This window comes from Eumetopias jubatus, unplaced genomic scaffold (assembly GCF_037043125.1).
Source record: "Eumetopias jubatus isolate StellerSeaLion01/CBP00866 unplaced genomic scaffold, mEumJub1_p1.0 scaffold_14, whole genome shotgun sequence".
Classification (NCBI taxonomy): Eukaryota; Metazoa; Chordata; class Mammalia; order Carnivora; family Otariidae; genus Eumetopias; species Eumetopias jubatus.
In genome coordinates, this window is record NW_028274820.1 from 2,636,954 (window position 1) to 2,650,607 (window position 13,654).

General features: G+C 44.7%; 1 protein-coding gene across 1 annotated transcript in view; it reads left to right on the forward strand.

The window, feature by feature from the left end:
* ABCA13 (ATP binding cassette subfamily A member 13) overlaps window positions 1-13,654 on the forward strand; it is a 315,259-nt gene that overhangs the window by 25,828 nt on the left and 275,777 nt on the right. The window contains exons 7-8 of the mRNA XM_088018679.1: window positions 60-5,984; window positions 10,260-10,366. Of these exons, the coding sequence (XP_087874805.1) occupies window positions 60-5,984; window positions 10,260-10,366 (6,032 nt within the window). The remainder of the gene's footprint in view (window positions 1-59; window positions 5,985-10,259; window positions 10,367-13,654) is intronic.

Genomic DNA, 13,654 nt, shown 5'->3' on the forward strand with positions numbered 1-13,654 from the left:
GTCTTGTTAATTAATTAATTAATTAATTGGATACTAAGACAATTCCATTAATATTGTAGGGTCTTGAATTCCACAAAGGAACTTTTCATGATGGAAAAGAAGTTGCATTCCCTCGAGGACGAAGAAATAAACTTTTTTTTATCTTTTGTGGGATTTTTGGAGAAATTATTGCCTGATTCTTTCGACTCACCCAGCATGCCCAAATTCCATGCCCTCCCATCTCTCACTGAGACTCTTCTGAACACAAGCCACTTGTGGGTAAATCATTTAAGAAGTTTAGAGAGTGACCCATCTCCTATTGATACTCAGAAACTTTGGGAATTTGGCAAAGCGGTGATCGACAAAATAGAAACTCTTGAACGTCTCTGGATAAAGAATGAATCGAACAATATTTTGAGGTTCATGGAATTAGTACTTTCTGAAATTGATCCCAAGCTCCTGGAATTGTGGATGTATGGCATTTCAAAAGGAGAAAGAGTTAAATTGGAAACCTTGTCTACACTTCTTAATTTTTCTGTCCCAGAAGATGAGACGGTCCTTAGCAAGAGCCTTAACTTTTCCCAGTTGTTCCATTCAGACTGGCCTCAATCGCCAGCTATGGAAATGGACTTTGTACATTTGAGTGAAACTGTGATATGCAGTCTCTATGAATTTGGATTTCTGAAGCAGGGACAAGTCTCTGAAGCTCTGGACACAGTCTATGCTATAAGGAATGCATCTGAACTTTTCTCAGCCCTTTCTGAGCCCGAAAGACGAGATGTTGATACGATCTTGACTCAGATATATCTACATGTCTTCCAGGACAATGATTCAGCTTTGCTTCTGAAGATTTATTCTTCATGTTTCCAATATATTTATAAATTCTTGAGCATTCCGAGCACAGAACCTTTACTATCTTTCCTCGCACAAACCTCAGAGCACATTTTGGATATCATAAAGCAGTTCGATTTTCAAAACATCGGTAAAGCATTTGCATTTTTGTATGAGACAACAGGGGTTCTTGAGGGACTTTCTGAGGGATCTTCTTGTCAGCAGTTGCTTTCAATTTTTAACTACTTGGAGCTTCAAGCCCAATCCCTGATGTCTACAGAGGGCCCAGAACTGGGAGTGATCCATGCCACATTGACAGGCCTCAAACAGCTGCTCATCGTAGACGAAGATTTCCGTATTTCTTTCTTTCAATACATGAGCCAACTCTTCAATGGATCAGTCGAAGCCCTGTTGGGTAATGAATGCTTTTCCTTGGATAATAAGAACATCTCTTCTGTAGATTATTCAATAGATAGAGGGTCTTCATTTATTCTTGCGTGGGCACAAATTCTTTCCAACCTCTCAGCGAACAGCAGTACATTCAATGAGTTAATGGCTGTTCACTGTACTGTTTCCTGGCTTCAAATGTGGACTGAAATCTGGGGAAGCATATCTCAAATCTTCCAGTTTGACATGGACGTTTTCACTCCTCTGCACGTTGGTCTCACTCAGCTTTTGGATGAATTGGAAAGTGATGTGAAAATTTCTCAAAGCTGCCAGGGAATATTTCCCACCCATCGCCCTGCCAGACTCATACTGAATTTGTTTAAAAATGTAACTCAAGCTGATGGCTTTCATGATTGGGATGATTTTTTGACTCTCAGAGATCTCTGGGTAGTATTAGGTGATGCATTAGTTAGGGTAAAGTCACTTAGCCCCGACCAAGTAGGGAAGTCCCTTTTCACCATGGAAACTGCCCTGCGTCAGCTGAAGACATTTCCCTTAAACACAAATGCAAGCAGAGAGTTTTTCTATTCTCTGCTTGACGTTTTCATGGAGTTAAGTGATACCTCAGCGTACACCGACAGAAACATCCAACTAATAAATCACTTGCTTTCAAATAACGTCACAAATTATGGAGTGAAGTTTGAAAATGTGGTCACCAAGCTAAGAGAAACAATGTTATTGCTTCGAAATGTGTCACATGACCAAGATTTATTGTCCTGTGCTAATATTTTCCAAAATGTTACTGAGTTTATTTTGGAAGATGGCTTATTACACGTAAATACTTCACAGAGGACATTACGTATTCTGGCCATGTTAAATTCCACATTTTCCTCCGAGGACACGATTAGCAGACTGAAAGGATGCATTGCATGGGTAGACATCACAAACCATCTGTACATGATGTATAACTCCAGTGTTGCACAAGCCTATTCTCAGGGTAATTGGAGGAGTTTCAGAGATGTGAAAGACAAAATTAACTCTACATTGAAGCTTGTTACTTGGATTCTCAATATAAAGGGACCTCACTGCACATTGAATAAGTCAGATGTAAATTGTGTGAATATTATATTGAAAAACGTAACTGACTTTCTGAATGCCGTGCTCACTGAAGTCTTTGAAAAGGAAAAGGTACCCAAATTTGAGATCTTATTAACCCTTTTAAATGATTCCACAAACCAAGTAAGGATGATTATCAACAACTTGACAAGAGACTTTGATTTTGTATCTCAATCCAACTGGCCACGTTTTACTGAATTAATTCTAAGACCCGTAGAATTGTCAGATGACATGCCTAGCCAGTTTACAAATCTTGGGCTGCATTTAGTAGCTCTGGTGAAGGAAATTCAGAAACTTAGGAAGGATATTTCCACTCACATCCTAGAAAATGACTCCTCTTCTACATCTGAAAAGTTTTTAAATCCATTTGTTACCAGTCCAAAAGAAAAGGATGTCAACAGGTTAGGCAGTTCATTTTATCATTTAGTCAGCTACCTTGCCTTCAACTTCTCTCATGATCTCCAAAATCCACCACAAATAATTCCACACAAAGTCATGAACGCTGTAGGTCTTGGTATCCAACTGATTAGGGATGTGTTCAACTCCCTGGCGCCCTCGGTTCTTCATAATATTCCACAAGATCCAGGTGATATTCAAGTTTTCAAGAAGGTAGCGTCTCTCCTGCACACTCTCAAGAAGACAGACATAGACCTGCTGGTCGACCAACTTGAGCAAATGAGTGAAAGCCTAATGGATTTCTTTAAGAATATCAGTAGCTTAGGTACCGGCAGTTTGGGGACCAACCTGCTTGTGGGCTTGGTGGAAAAATTTGTAGACAGCTCACATTCTTGGAGTGTTAATCATCTGCTGAAATTCTCACGCTTGTTCCCTAAGGATGATGTTAATGCTGTGGTAGACGTGTACTACATGCTTCCTCATGCCGTGAGGCTCCTGCAGAGGGGAGTTGACAAAAACATGACAGAGGTCCTCAAGGATGTCTATAACTTCACTCTCCTTCATGGCATAAGCACTTCCAATGTCACCAAGGAAGACTTTGCTATCGTGATAAAACGTCTTTTGGACGCAGTTGAATTAATATCAGAGAAATCAGGAATTCTTTCCGAGGCTTTCACTTGCCTTCCTGTGGTTTGGTGCTGGAATCACACAACTTCTGGGTTTTGGCAGAATCCGAAGTTAGATGCCTGTAAATCCTATGAGCTCACATCGTCTTTCTTTTATAGCAAAGTGGCCAGTCTCCTCAAGCACCTCCACCTCTCTCCCCCAGGTGAAGGTTTACAGTGTTTGGATGAAGGCTCACAGAAGGAGATTACAAGGAAGATGGTCTGTGTAATTCATGAACTAGCGCATTGGAATTCCATTCTTCTAGAGCTTTCTGAAGTCTTCCATGTTAAAATTTCACTTGTGAAGACCATGCGGGAATTTTGGCATAAAGTGTTACCATTTGTCCCGTCGTCCGAAAATCAAAGCAATGGCAGCATCTCCGAACTTTGTCCCAGTGGCCCCATAAAGCAAATTGCTTCGCGAATCTTAGCAAAATTAAAAAATGTTAACTTTACAAAAATTCCATTAGATGGAAATGCTCCTGATACACTAGCTCGTTTAAACAAGATCCTTAACATTAGTGAAGGCACAGAGGCATCTCTTCAAAATACGATTTCTTTCAATTTGGAAAAGATCATGAAATTGCCTTCTGGGGATCAGCACCTAGAAAATAGTACCCGTTCTCTGGACCCTCCATTTGTGACGTTTCTAGATGCCAATCTGACAGGCAGTAATTTAGAAGCATCATCAAGTTTTACTAAAAAAAGAGAAGCAACTTACAACTTTTCTTACTTTGAGGAGCTAGGGCTTGAGCTTGAACAAATCATGATAGATCTAGGCCACAACTTTCCTATCAGACCCCTGCTTTCTGAAATTATCAAAGAAATTCGGATGATTAATTCAGAGACTCTTCAAAACCTAACTTTGCAACTTGCCCATTTTTTTGAAAGCCTGGAGGAGACCCTAAATCATCTAATCACAAGTTCATTTATTTTAGACAAGGGAAAATTTTATTTTGATCATCATCGAGGACTGAAGTTAATGAGAGGTTTATTTAATGCTCTTCTAAGGGAAACCCCGGGGAAAAATAAGACCGAAAATAATTCGGAGTTTCTTGTGGTCATGAGTCAGTTGCTCTTTCACATGAACAGCTCTGAGGATCTCCTCCAACTCAGTCACAATCTTAGGTCAGCTCTTCAACTTGTGAGAGGAAGTTCTACGGAGCTAGCACGTCTCATGGATGTACTGGTAAACTCTCCTCATGAGGGTTTCCGTGACTTGTATCCTACACTCCGAGAAGTTATACTTTCCAATCTAACTGGTTTGCTTTCCTTTACAAATAATTCATTCCCTCTAAGAAACAGGGCAACATTAGACAATATTAAGAGATTGCTTGGTGTTATCTCAAGGGCTGGTGGAGAAAGTGGTGCCCTAGAGCCCCTCTTGGAAATGTCTGATACCCTGACCATGCTGGTGAGGGACATCGCTGAGATGAGAGATCTTGCCACCTCGGTGACCTCCGCTGTGGAACTTGTGGGGCTAGCCACGAAAGTTGCCAAGAAGATGACCACCATATTTGAAATTCATTCCATCTCCAATACCACTGACGCTATGAAATTCTTTGGCAGTCTCTATTCCGTTTTGCAACAAAGTGTTCAAAACGTCGTGAGTGAATTAACTACTTTGAAGAATGTAGACCATTTCATATCTGAAAATATAAACGACTTGTTGACACCATTTCTTGACTTGGCTTTTGGGATGATTGGGGTGAAACTTAATATTTCACAAGACTCTGATATTGTCAACATGTCTTCAAGCACATTCTCATATGTGAACCAGTCTAAGGACTTTTCTGATATTTTGAAAGAAATTGCTGAATTTTTAACTTCTGTGAAAAGCAATTTGGGAGCCATGGAGCATCTTGTGGTAGCTTTTAATAATGGGACTCGAATATTTGCTATGGATTCTGTCAGTGCATGGGAAGAAATTTTGGATTGCTTAGTTCCTATAAATAATATTATCAACCAGATAGACTTTTTACCTCCTAATCCCCTTCCCACTCACAGTTACCCTCAAGGTACAACGTGGGAAAGAACCCAGGAAGAAATCTTGTTTTTGGATGAAATGCTATCCCAAGACAGCGTGGAAATCGGGACTTACTTGAGAACGGTGATTGATCTCACCTTGGAAGCTCTCTGGAGTGACTTAGAGAAGGATGACTGGAGTGTCTTTAACCTGTTGCTGACATTAGCTCAGCATCCAGATAACTTTTTGAAAGCCATAGAAACAGCTGGGGAGGTCTCTGGTGCAAGAGGTGATCTGAGTGGAGCTTTGTTTTCCAACACCTCTCTGATTCAGAACGTAATTCATCAACACCTTGAAGAAGCAGTCCAGATCGTGTTAAGGAGAATGGCTCTCTTGAGGAAGGAACTTCCCCTGAACAACTCTCAGGGGAGAAATTCCATGAGAACTTTGTTCCAGCCCATTTTTGAGAGTTTTATTAATGCAGCCACTGGAAAGAAGATCACATCGGGAAAAGAAGAGAGGACCAAAAAGGAGATGGCTGATTTTCCTTACATCCTCAAGCCGTTATCAAGTTTCGAGCAATTCCTGAAGGGATTAATTGCATTGACGGAGTATTGGCAAGAGGTCCCGCTGATGGAGCAAAGGTAATGAAACACCTATTTCACTTCCTTTTTGCCCCCTTGCAGTAACTACAAAACAGGACTCTGCAGGAATGGCCTGGAACCAGGTTAAGTATGATTCTCTACTTCACCTTGATTGCATGCTCGAGTTCGTTTCAACATCCAGTGACTTGAGTCCGGGGTCTTCATGACTTGCCTCGTGATTTGGCATTCAGATAGGTTTTGGATTTATCTAACAGTGTTTGACAGTACATTATTTCATTTTCAAAGGTAAAAACTTCTTGTTCTATTCACTTGTCCCCAGCGAGGTACATACACAATTTTTCTATTTGTATACTCTGGCTGCCAAAGAACCTACTGTTTGGTAGGCAAATAAGAATATAAGGCTATGTATTCCATGCAGAAAAGTGTGCTTTCAGTTGTAACCAGCCCTGGAAAGGGATAGGCAGCTCTTGGTTTCTTTTCTCTTTAAAGATTTTAAATAATCTCTGCACCCAACGTGGGGCTCAAACTTACAACCCCGTGATCAAGAGTTGCGCACTCTACTGACTGGGCCAGCCAGGTGCCCTGGCTTTTTCCCTCTTTAGGTTCGACCCAACACTGTGGTTGATCCACCTCCAAGCTCTGCCCCCATCTCTGAGAGGCAGGTCAGGGGAGCCCTGCTCAGGTCCTGTTACTCATCATGTTCTAGAAGCTTCTGCTGCCTCAGGTTGGAGGATTTGTGTCCTGGGTATGCAGTCTCCAAGAGGCTGCTCTGTCCCAGTCCATCCTTCCTGTGTGTGACAGTACCCTTTGGATGGTCTATGGCACCTGCCTGCTCCTACATCTCTCTTCATCCCATAGGGAGATTGGAGGTGCCACAAAACACTCGCTCATCTGACAGAGAGCTTGGTCTGTTTTCTGCTGGTTCTGCCGCTATAGGGCTACACCTTGAATCCAGCCATCTTTTATAACTTGGCAGAATTTCCTTGATCAGTGAGACAAGGGTCTCCTGCCTCGAAATCTGCACGCTGACTTCCAGAGCTTCTGGGTTTCTCTCTGCAATACCTCTGACCCCAGGCCACACAATATGCTCTGTTCTGAGTTTCCTGTTCTGAGTGTGAGCCGGAGGCGGTCCTGGCAATCCCTCTCCTCCGCTGACTCCATCTTTCATCTCATGTTTCCGGGTCCCCGGGGAGGGCCTTTATACCGTGCCCCAAGACTGGAAATGAACGGGCCGTGGACTTGCTGTGTGGCCACCACCCAGTCACTAAGCTCACAAGGCTGGGTTCCCAGGGTTCTCCTGCTTAGCAGTCACTTGCTTTCCTTCTCTCTCTGTTTTCACTCTCCTTATCATCGGCTTCTTCAATGGGGAAGACACCAAATGTCCAAAGTAGATCATCCCATTGGTCATGGGTTTGAGGTCTGATGGAGCCCTTCGTTCTGCAGTGGGAGCTCATGGGGCCAGCAGCTCACCTGAAAGCGGGTCCCCAACTCCTGCACGCCTGCCCACCAAGGGCCCACGTTCTACCAAGATGCCCAGGTGACCCATGAGCATGCTGTAGTTTACAGAATGCTGGGCCACACCGCATTCCTCATGTTGGAGGCTGGGAAACCAAGATTTGGAGCAGTTTAGTTTCTCACCCAGTACGACGCACGTACTGAGCGAGATAGAAGACAGCCTTCGGTGGCTGTACAGAAAATGAAATCATGATTCTTTTGCTTCCAGGTCCACGATCCTTTAGGCACAACTAAAATGTAATAATTAAAATCCCACAATTTACCAAGATATGTAATACTAGATGGTGATTTTTTAAAAAAGATTTTTATTTATTTATTTGACAGAGAGACACAGCAAGAGAGGGAACACAAGCAGGGGGAGTGGGAGAGGGAGAAGCCGACTCCTCATGGAGCAGGGAGCCTGATGCGGGACTCAATCCCAGGACCCTGGGATCATGACCTGAGCCGAAGGCAGACGCTTAACGACTGAGCCACCCAGGCACCCCCAGATGGTGATTAATACATGGCTCTACACACCGTCATGTTTGATTTGGCCAGAAATGATGATGATAGATGTTTGTCTTTCTATGGCACTAAAACACAATTCAGGAATAACTATTTCCTGCCCCCCAAATATTCTCCAGTTCCACCATATTTTTATCATACCTAAAAATAAAACCTCTTTATTTTGTTTGTTCTCTAGTTTAGAGCAACACCACCCTTGAATCTGGCTTCCCTAGAAGATTTTTGTGTCATTTTGCCTTACCTTCAAAAACATCAAGCAACGTCAGACTGTCAAATGCGCAATTAGTTAGTATAACTATGAAGAAACCCTGTTTTTTTTTTTAAGATTTATTCATTGATTTGAGAGAGAGAGAACGCACAGGAGGGAAAGGTAGAGGGAGAGGGAGAGAGAGAATCTCAAGCAGACTCTGCGCTGAGTGCAGAGCCTGATGTGGGGCTCGGTCTCACGACCCCGAGATCATGACCTGAGCTGAAACCAAGAGTTGCACACTTAACCGACTGAGCCACCCAGGTGCCCCAAAACTCCAGTTTTTGATCACCTCGAGGAGGCCTGCACCCCAGGCAGAAGTGCATTGAATCAGTAAACTCGCTCTTGTCCTGATAAATATACACAGCACCACTACGCTGAACCTTCCATATTAACATGTGATAACTGCATTCTCTAAGGACTGGTTGGATTCTCAACAACGGAAAAACAAGCCTCCATTTGGAGAAAATCCACGTTTGCCAGGGCAGGTGGCTGTTCCCATCCCATTAGGTGTGTTGAAGCAGGGTGGTTCTGTGGTTGTTCAGAGTCAGCCCCAAAAAGCAGGACAGATTTTAAACTTTTTATTTTAATTTTTTCCAGAAAGTTTCATTCTTTGGGGAAAGTAAATTTTAAAACAGCATGCTGTAAAAACAGATTGTATTTAAACAAACAAACAAATAAACCTTACTCTGTTTGTCACAGTGTTTTGGAGAATTCTGAGTGTGGCACTGACTCAGAACCTCATCAAGGATATTCCTTTTCAAGGAATTTCGGGGAATTTCCTTGGGCAGTTGTGTCCTTCATCAGTTGATGTGACCCACAGTGCCCAAAAAAAAAAAAAAAAACAAAAAAGAAAGAAAAGAAAAGAAAAAGAATAGACACACAGGCTTTGTTAAATTCCTTGGCAGGTGCTTCACAGATTCTGTTACTTATACGCTCAGTTGTGTCTGAGGTTGAGGATGGTTTTGAGTTTTGGAAACAGTATTGGCTCCTCTAAGAGGGAGACAAAAGCCATTTGGGGTTCCAAAAAAAAAAGTAAATCTGAATTCCTGAGCCCTTTTGGTCAGCGTGATGGTAGAACTGAGGAAGGGCCCCTGCTGTGTGCGGGTACCAGCTCATCCATAACCACCACTGTGGCTGGACCAGCCCTCAGTGGCCACCACCAGGGACCTCTGCAAAAGTAACGGCTTATGACTGACAAGTTCTGGAAACAACATGCCATACCTGGGGCCACAAAGTGAGGTCACAGATAGAAAGAGTGCCGGCTGGGGGGGGCTTCTGCTTATTTGGGGCCAAAGGTGGGAACCTAGGGTTTCATTGGCTCACTGTCTATCAGTGAATTTAAAACCGAAGAGAAGGCATTTAAAGCACGGAAGAGAAAAAGTGAGCGGCTGGAATGGGCAATTATCAAAATCAACCAAGATTTTTCAAACAAAGGTGCCTCCGAGGGGTGTGGCTGGTAATGTGTGGTTTTGAGATATCTTTGAAATGCAAGCATTTGCAATTAAAGTTTAAGCTGGGCACTTGCATTACAAAAGGAAAAACCAGCCTTCAGGGCTTACAGCACAGCTGCTTCATAAAACATTGGTCTGGATGACGTTATTCCAACACCACCAGTGGACTCCGTAAAGACTAACACACGTGCAAACACATGTGCAAACACACACACACACGCATGCACGCTACACCAACTTTTGCTGAAAGATAAGAATCTTACATACTAAATGCATCCGTTGCAGTGAATTCTCTGCACATAGTGAACCGTAAGATTTCTTTCTACTGACTTTCTCCGCTCCTGTTTTTTTCCCACCCTTTGATCACTGACCTTTGCATTTGAGAACGGATGAAGGCAAGGAAAGGGCAGATGTCCGGCTTCCTGGCCCCGGAGTTGGTGCTTCCAGAGCGGGAGACCTAGTATTTCCTAGAGGTCTAGACGGCCGTCTGTGTGTCTGGAGTCTGTCGTGGACGGACTGAGGAATAAGGATTCTGACTCACACTGCTTTTGCCCATTTTCACCCTTCCATGTCATTGTCTGTTTTATTCCTTAGTGTGGAAATGTGTCAGATGTTCCAGCAGCTTCAGAAGCCCCCGGAAACCATCGCGACTCTGCAGAAAGCGACGGTGCTGTTTCTCCGTGGGATCATCATTTTTGCAGGTGGGCTGCCTACGTGACCGGGAGCAGACCTCTGTCAAATGCAACTGTAATGTCCTTAGTTCTATGCCTCCCTCTCCTAGAGTCAGTGCTATTAGGCCTGAGTGTGCAGGGACGGCAGTGGAGGATCTGAGCCTCCCTGTCTGCAGGGCTGCCCTCCCTGCCCTCCCCCCCCCCCCCGCCCCCTAGGTGGCAGCCCTCAGTAATCACTCTAGGGCATCCCAGGTGAGGCAAAACCCAGCTCCACGCCCACAGGAAGGGGAATCAGGCCGAGTGGGGCGGGGGCTTTGGGATCAAATGGGCTGAGTCCCAGTCCTGCCCGGCAGCTGCCAGCTGAGCCCTCCAGAGTGGGAGCCAGGCCTGATTCAAAGCACAGTAGGAGGAGGTAAATAAAACCAGATGGGGACCCAGGTCACCTCTCTGGGCCTCGCGTGTTGTGGGTGCCCGCCCGCGCTCGGCAGCCCCGCACAGTGCAAGTTGAGGATGAGAAACGGTAATTTAGGGACCAACACAGGAATCGTCTAGGCTGAGAAACAGGAAAAGGGAATATGCATGCATGTGTATGCATGCGTGCGTGCGTGTGCATGTGCACGTGTGTGCGCGTGCATGCACGTGTGCATGTGTATGTGTGTGTGCGTGTGCTCGTGTGTGCCTGTGCGTATGTGTGTGTGCATGCACACGTGTGTATGTGCGCGTGCATATGCATGCGTGCTTGTGTGTATGTGTGTGCATGCACACGTGCGTGTGTATGTGCGTGCTTCTATGTGTGAGTGTACATGCGCGCGCGCGCGCACGTGTGTATGTGGCAGAGGTAGGGACACATTCGTCGATGTAAGTGAAACCTCAGTTGGCATGTAGATTTTCCCCCCTTTTTTAAAAGAAAATCTCTACTTCCGATTCGAGATGTGAACACTGGCAATTCTTTTGACTATCAAGCATTGAATATCTAAGCACACCTCAGGACAGGCCACACGTGTTTTCAGCCCGAGGAAGCATGCTCAAGTCAACTGCAAATGGCATTTTTTTTCTGCATCCCGAATGCTTACCTAACATTGAACCCAGCCACCTTCAGACACATAAGGATTCTGACGTTTCTCAGTCAAAATGTAATGGCTAAAGTCTACTGTCATGGCTTTTAAAGGAATTAAACGTCCATTAATACCTGGATGTGTATTTATTTTGCCATTCTGCAGTGCAGCTACTAAATGAAGGTTGCAGACTCGACATTACATTGGCAACAGAATTAATTTTGAATTTGTCTATTTCATTTCAAGAAAACTCAGGCATGACGGGGTCACATTCAGACTGTCATCTACTTTCCTCATTAAACCGTCACTGCATTTATGGAATGGGAGGGGGCTGTGACAGGCCGGGGAAGGGTCTAAGCACCAGCCAGTGAGGATTTGGGGGTAGGGTGGGCCACAAGGGGCGCGTGACTCTTCTTCCGTCACACAAAGGGACTAGCGCTCAGATCAGTGACCGTTACTATTTAAGATATGGTAGTTACTTGTGTGTCACAGAATGAAATTCGGTATCCCCACGAGGAGAGCTGTCCTCTTTGTCTTCCGGATGTAATACTTGAAATCTGTTAGAAATGTCTGCACGAGGACAGGGGTGTGGCCTGATGGGCTCATTGGACCGGAGGGACTTGTCTTCTTCGACCTCTGGGGTTCCCAGCTGCACCCTGAGGCCCGGAGAATGGGAGTGGGTTGCCCAGGACTTGGGGGTGAAGAAGTCAGGGAGTCCAGTGGAGGAGCCTGTGGGACTGCGGGGGGGGGGGAGTAGAGGGCAGGGGTCCGGAAAGGGACCTCGAAGGTGGTCCCTTGGAGGGTGTGCTAGATGCAGGGGCAGTTCTGACAGCCCAGCACATCCTCCCTGACCCGACCTTCCAGAAACGCCAGGCCTGAGTCCCCACCTCTCCCGCTTTCTCAGTTTACAGCAGGAAAGTGAAGGGTGGACCTGGTCCTTGCCTAGATCCACACGGTCAGTGAGTTCTTTCCTGGAGCATCGGATGCCCTGTTAGGTTTGGATAACATAACTCCTGAACATGTTGTCATGTCCTCTCCAAAGCAGAGGCTCCTTTTGTCTCCAAAGACGATGCCGGCACGTTTCATAGTGCTTTACCCCTTTTGTTTCGTATTTTCATAGCAGATTGCTTAAGAGACATATTTTGCATTTTTTACAATAAGGAGATCTGCTTTCAAACTCGGAGAAATCGCGACATTAATGAGAAACAACCAATGAAGCTTTCAGGTGGTTGCTTCTGGAAAGCATGACTTTGTTTTTTTTTTTTTTTTTTTTTAAGATTTTTATTTATTTATTTAACAGAGATAGAGAGAGAGCACAAGTAGGCAGAGCGGCAGAGGGAGAGGGAGAAGCAGGTTCTCCGCCGAGCAGGGAGCCCGATGCGGGGCTCGATCCCAGGACCCTGGGATCATGACCTGAGCCGAAGGCAGCCGCTTAACCGACTGAGCCACTCAGGCGCCCCTGGAAAGCATGACTTTGGGTGTATTCTACGCAGTCTACGTTGTGTGTATGGTTGACCCTTGAGCGATGCGGAGTTTGGGGCCTCCACCCCCTCGTGCAATTGAAAATCCACGTATAACTTCTGACTCTCCAAAATTTAACTAAAGCCTACTGTTGACCAAAAGCCTTACGCATAATTTAAACAGTTAATTAACACATGTTTTGTATGTATATGTATTATATGCTGTATTCTTTTTAAAGTTTATTTGTGTAATCTCTACGTCCAACATGGGACTTGAACTCAGGACCCTGAGATCAAGAGTCCCAGATCCACTGACTGAGCCAGCCAGACCCCCCCTTATACACTGTATTCTTACAATAAAGTAAGCTAGAGGGAAGAAAATGCTACTAAGAAAATCAGAAGGAAGAGAAAATGCATTTGCAATGCTGTCCTGTAAAAAATCCACATGTAAGTGGGCCCACGCAGTGTAGGCCCATGCGATTCAAACCCAAACTTGTTCAAGGATCACCAGGAGTTCAAAACAGTTTTTTTAAAATTACTTTGGAGAAACGATGTAATCATGTAAGATGCAGAAGTGGATTTTTTTTGCCGAACCGAAAAAAAAAATTTAAAGTTTTTGCTACTCCTGGCAATACATCTCGTTTTGTATAGAGCAAGGTGACGGTGTTTACCAGGCATCTGCTAGGTGCAAAGGCGTGTTCTAGGGGCCAGCAGTGACCCGGGACAGGACGTGAGCAAAGGCCCTGCACAGTTACCTGTAGCATGCACTTACCTGCTAGGGGCACAGCAGGGCGGGCTCAGCA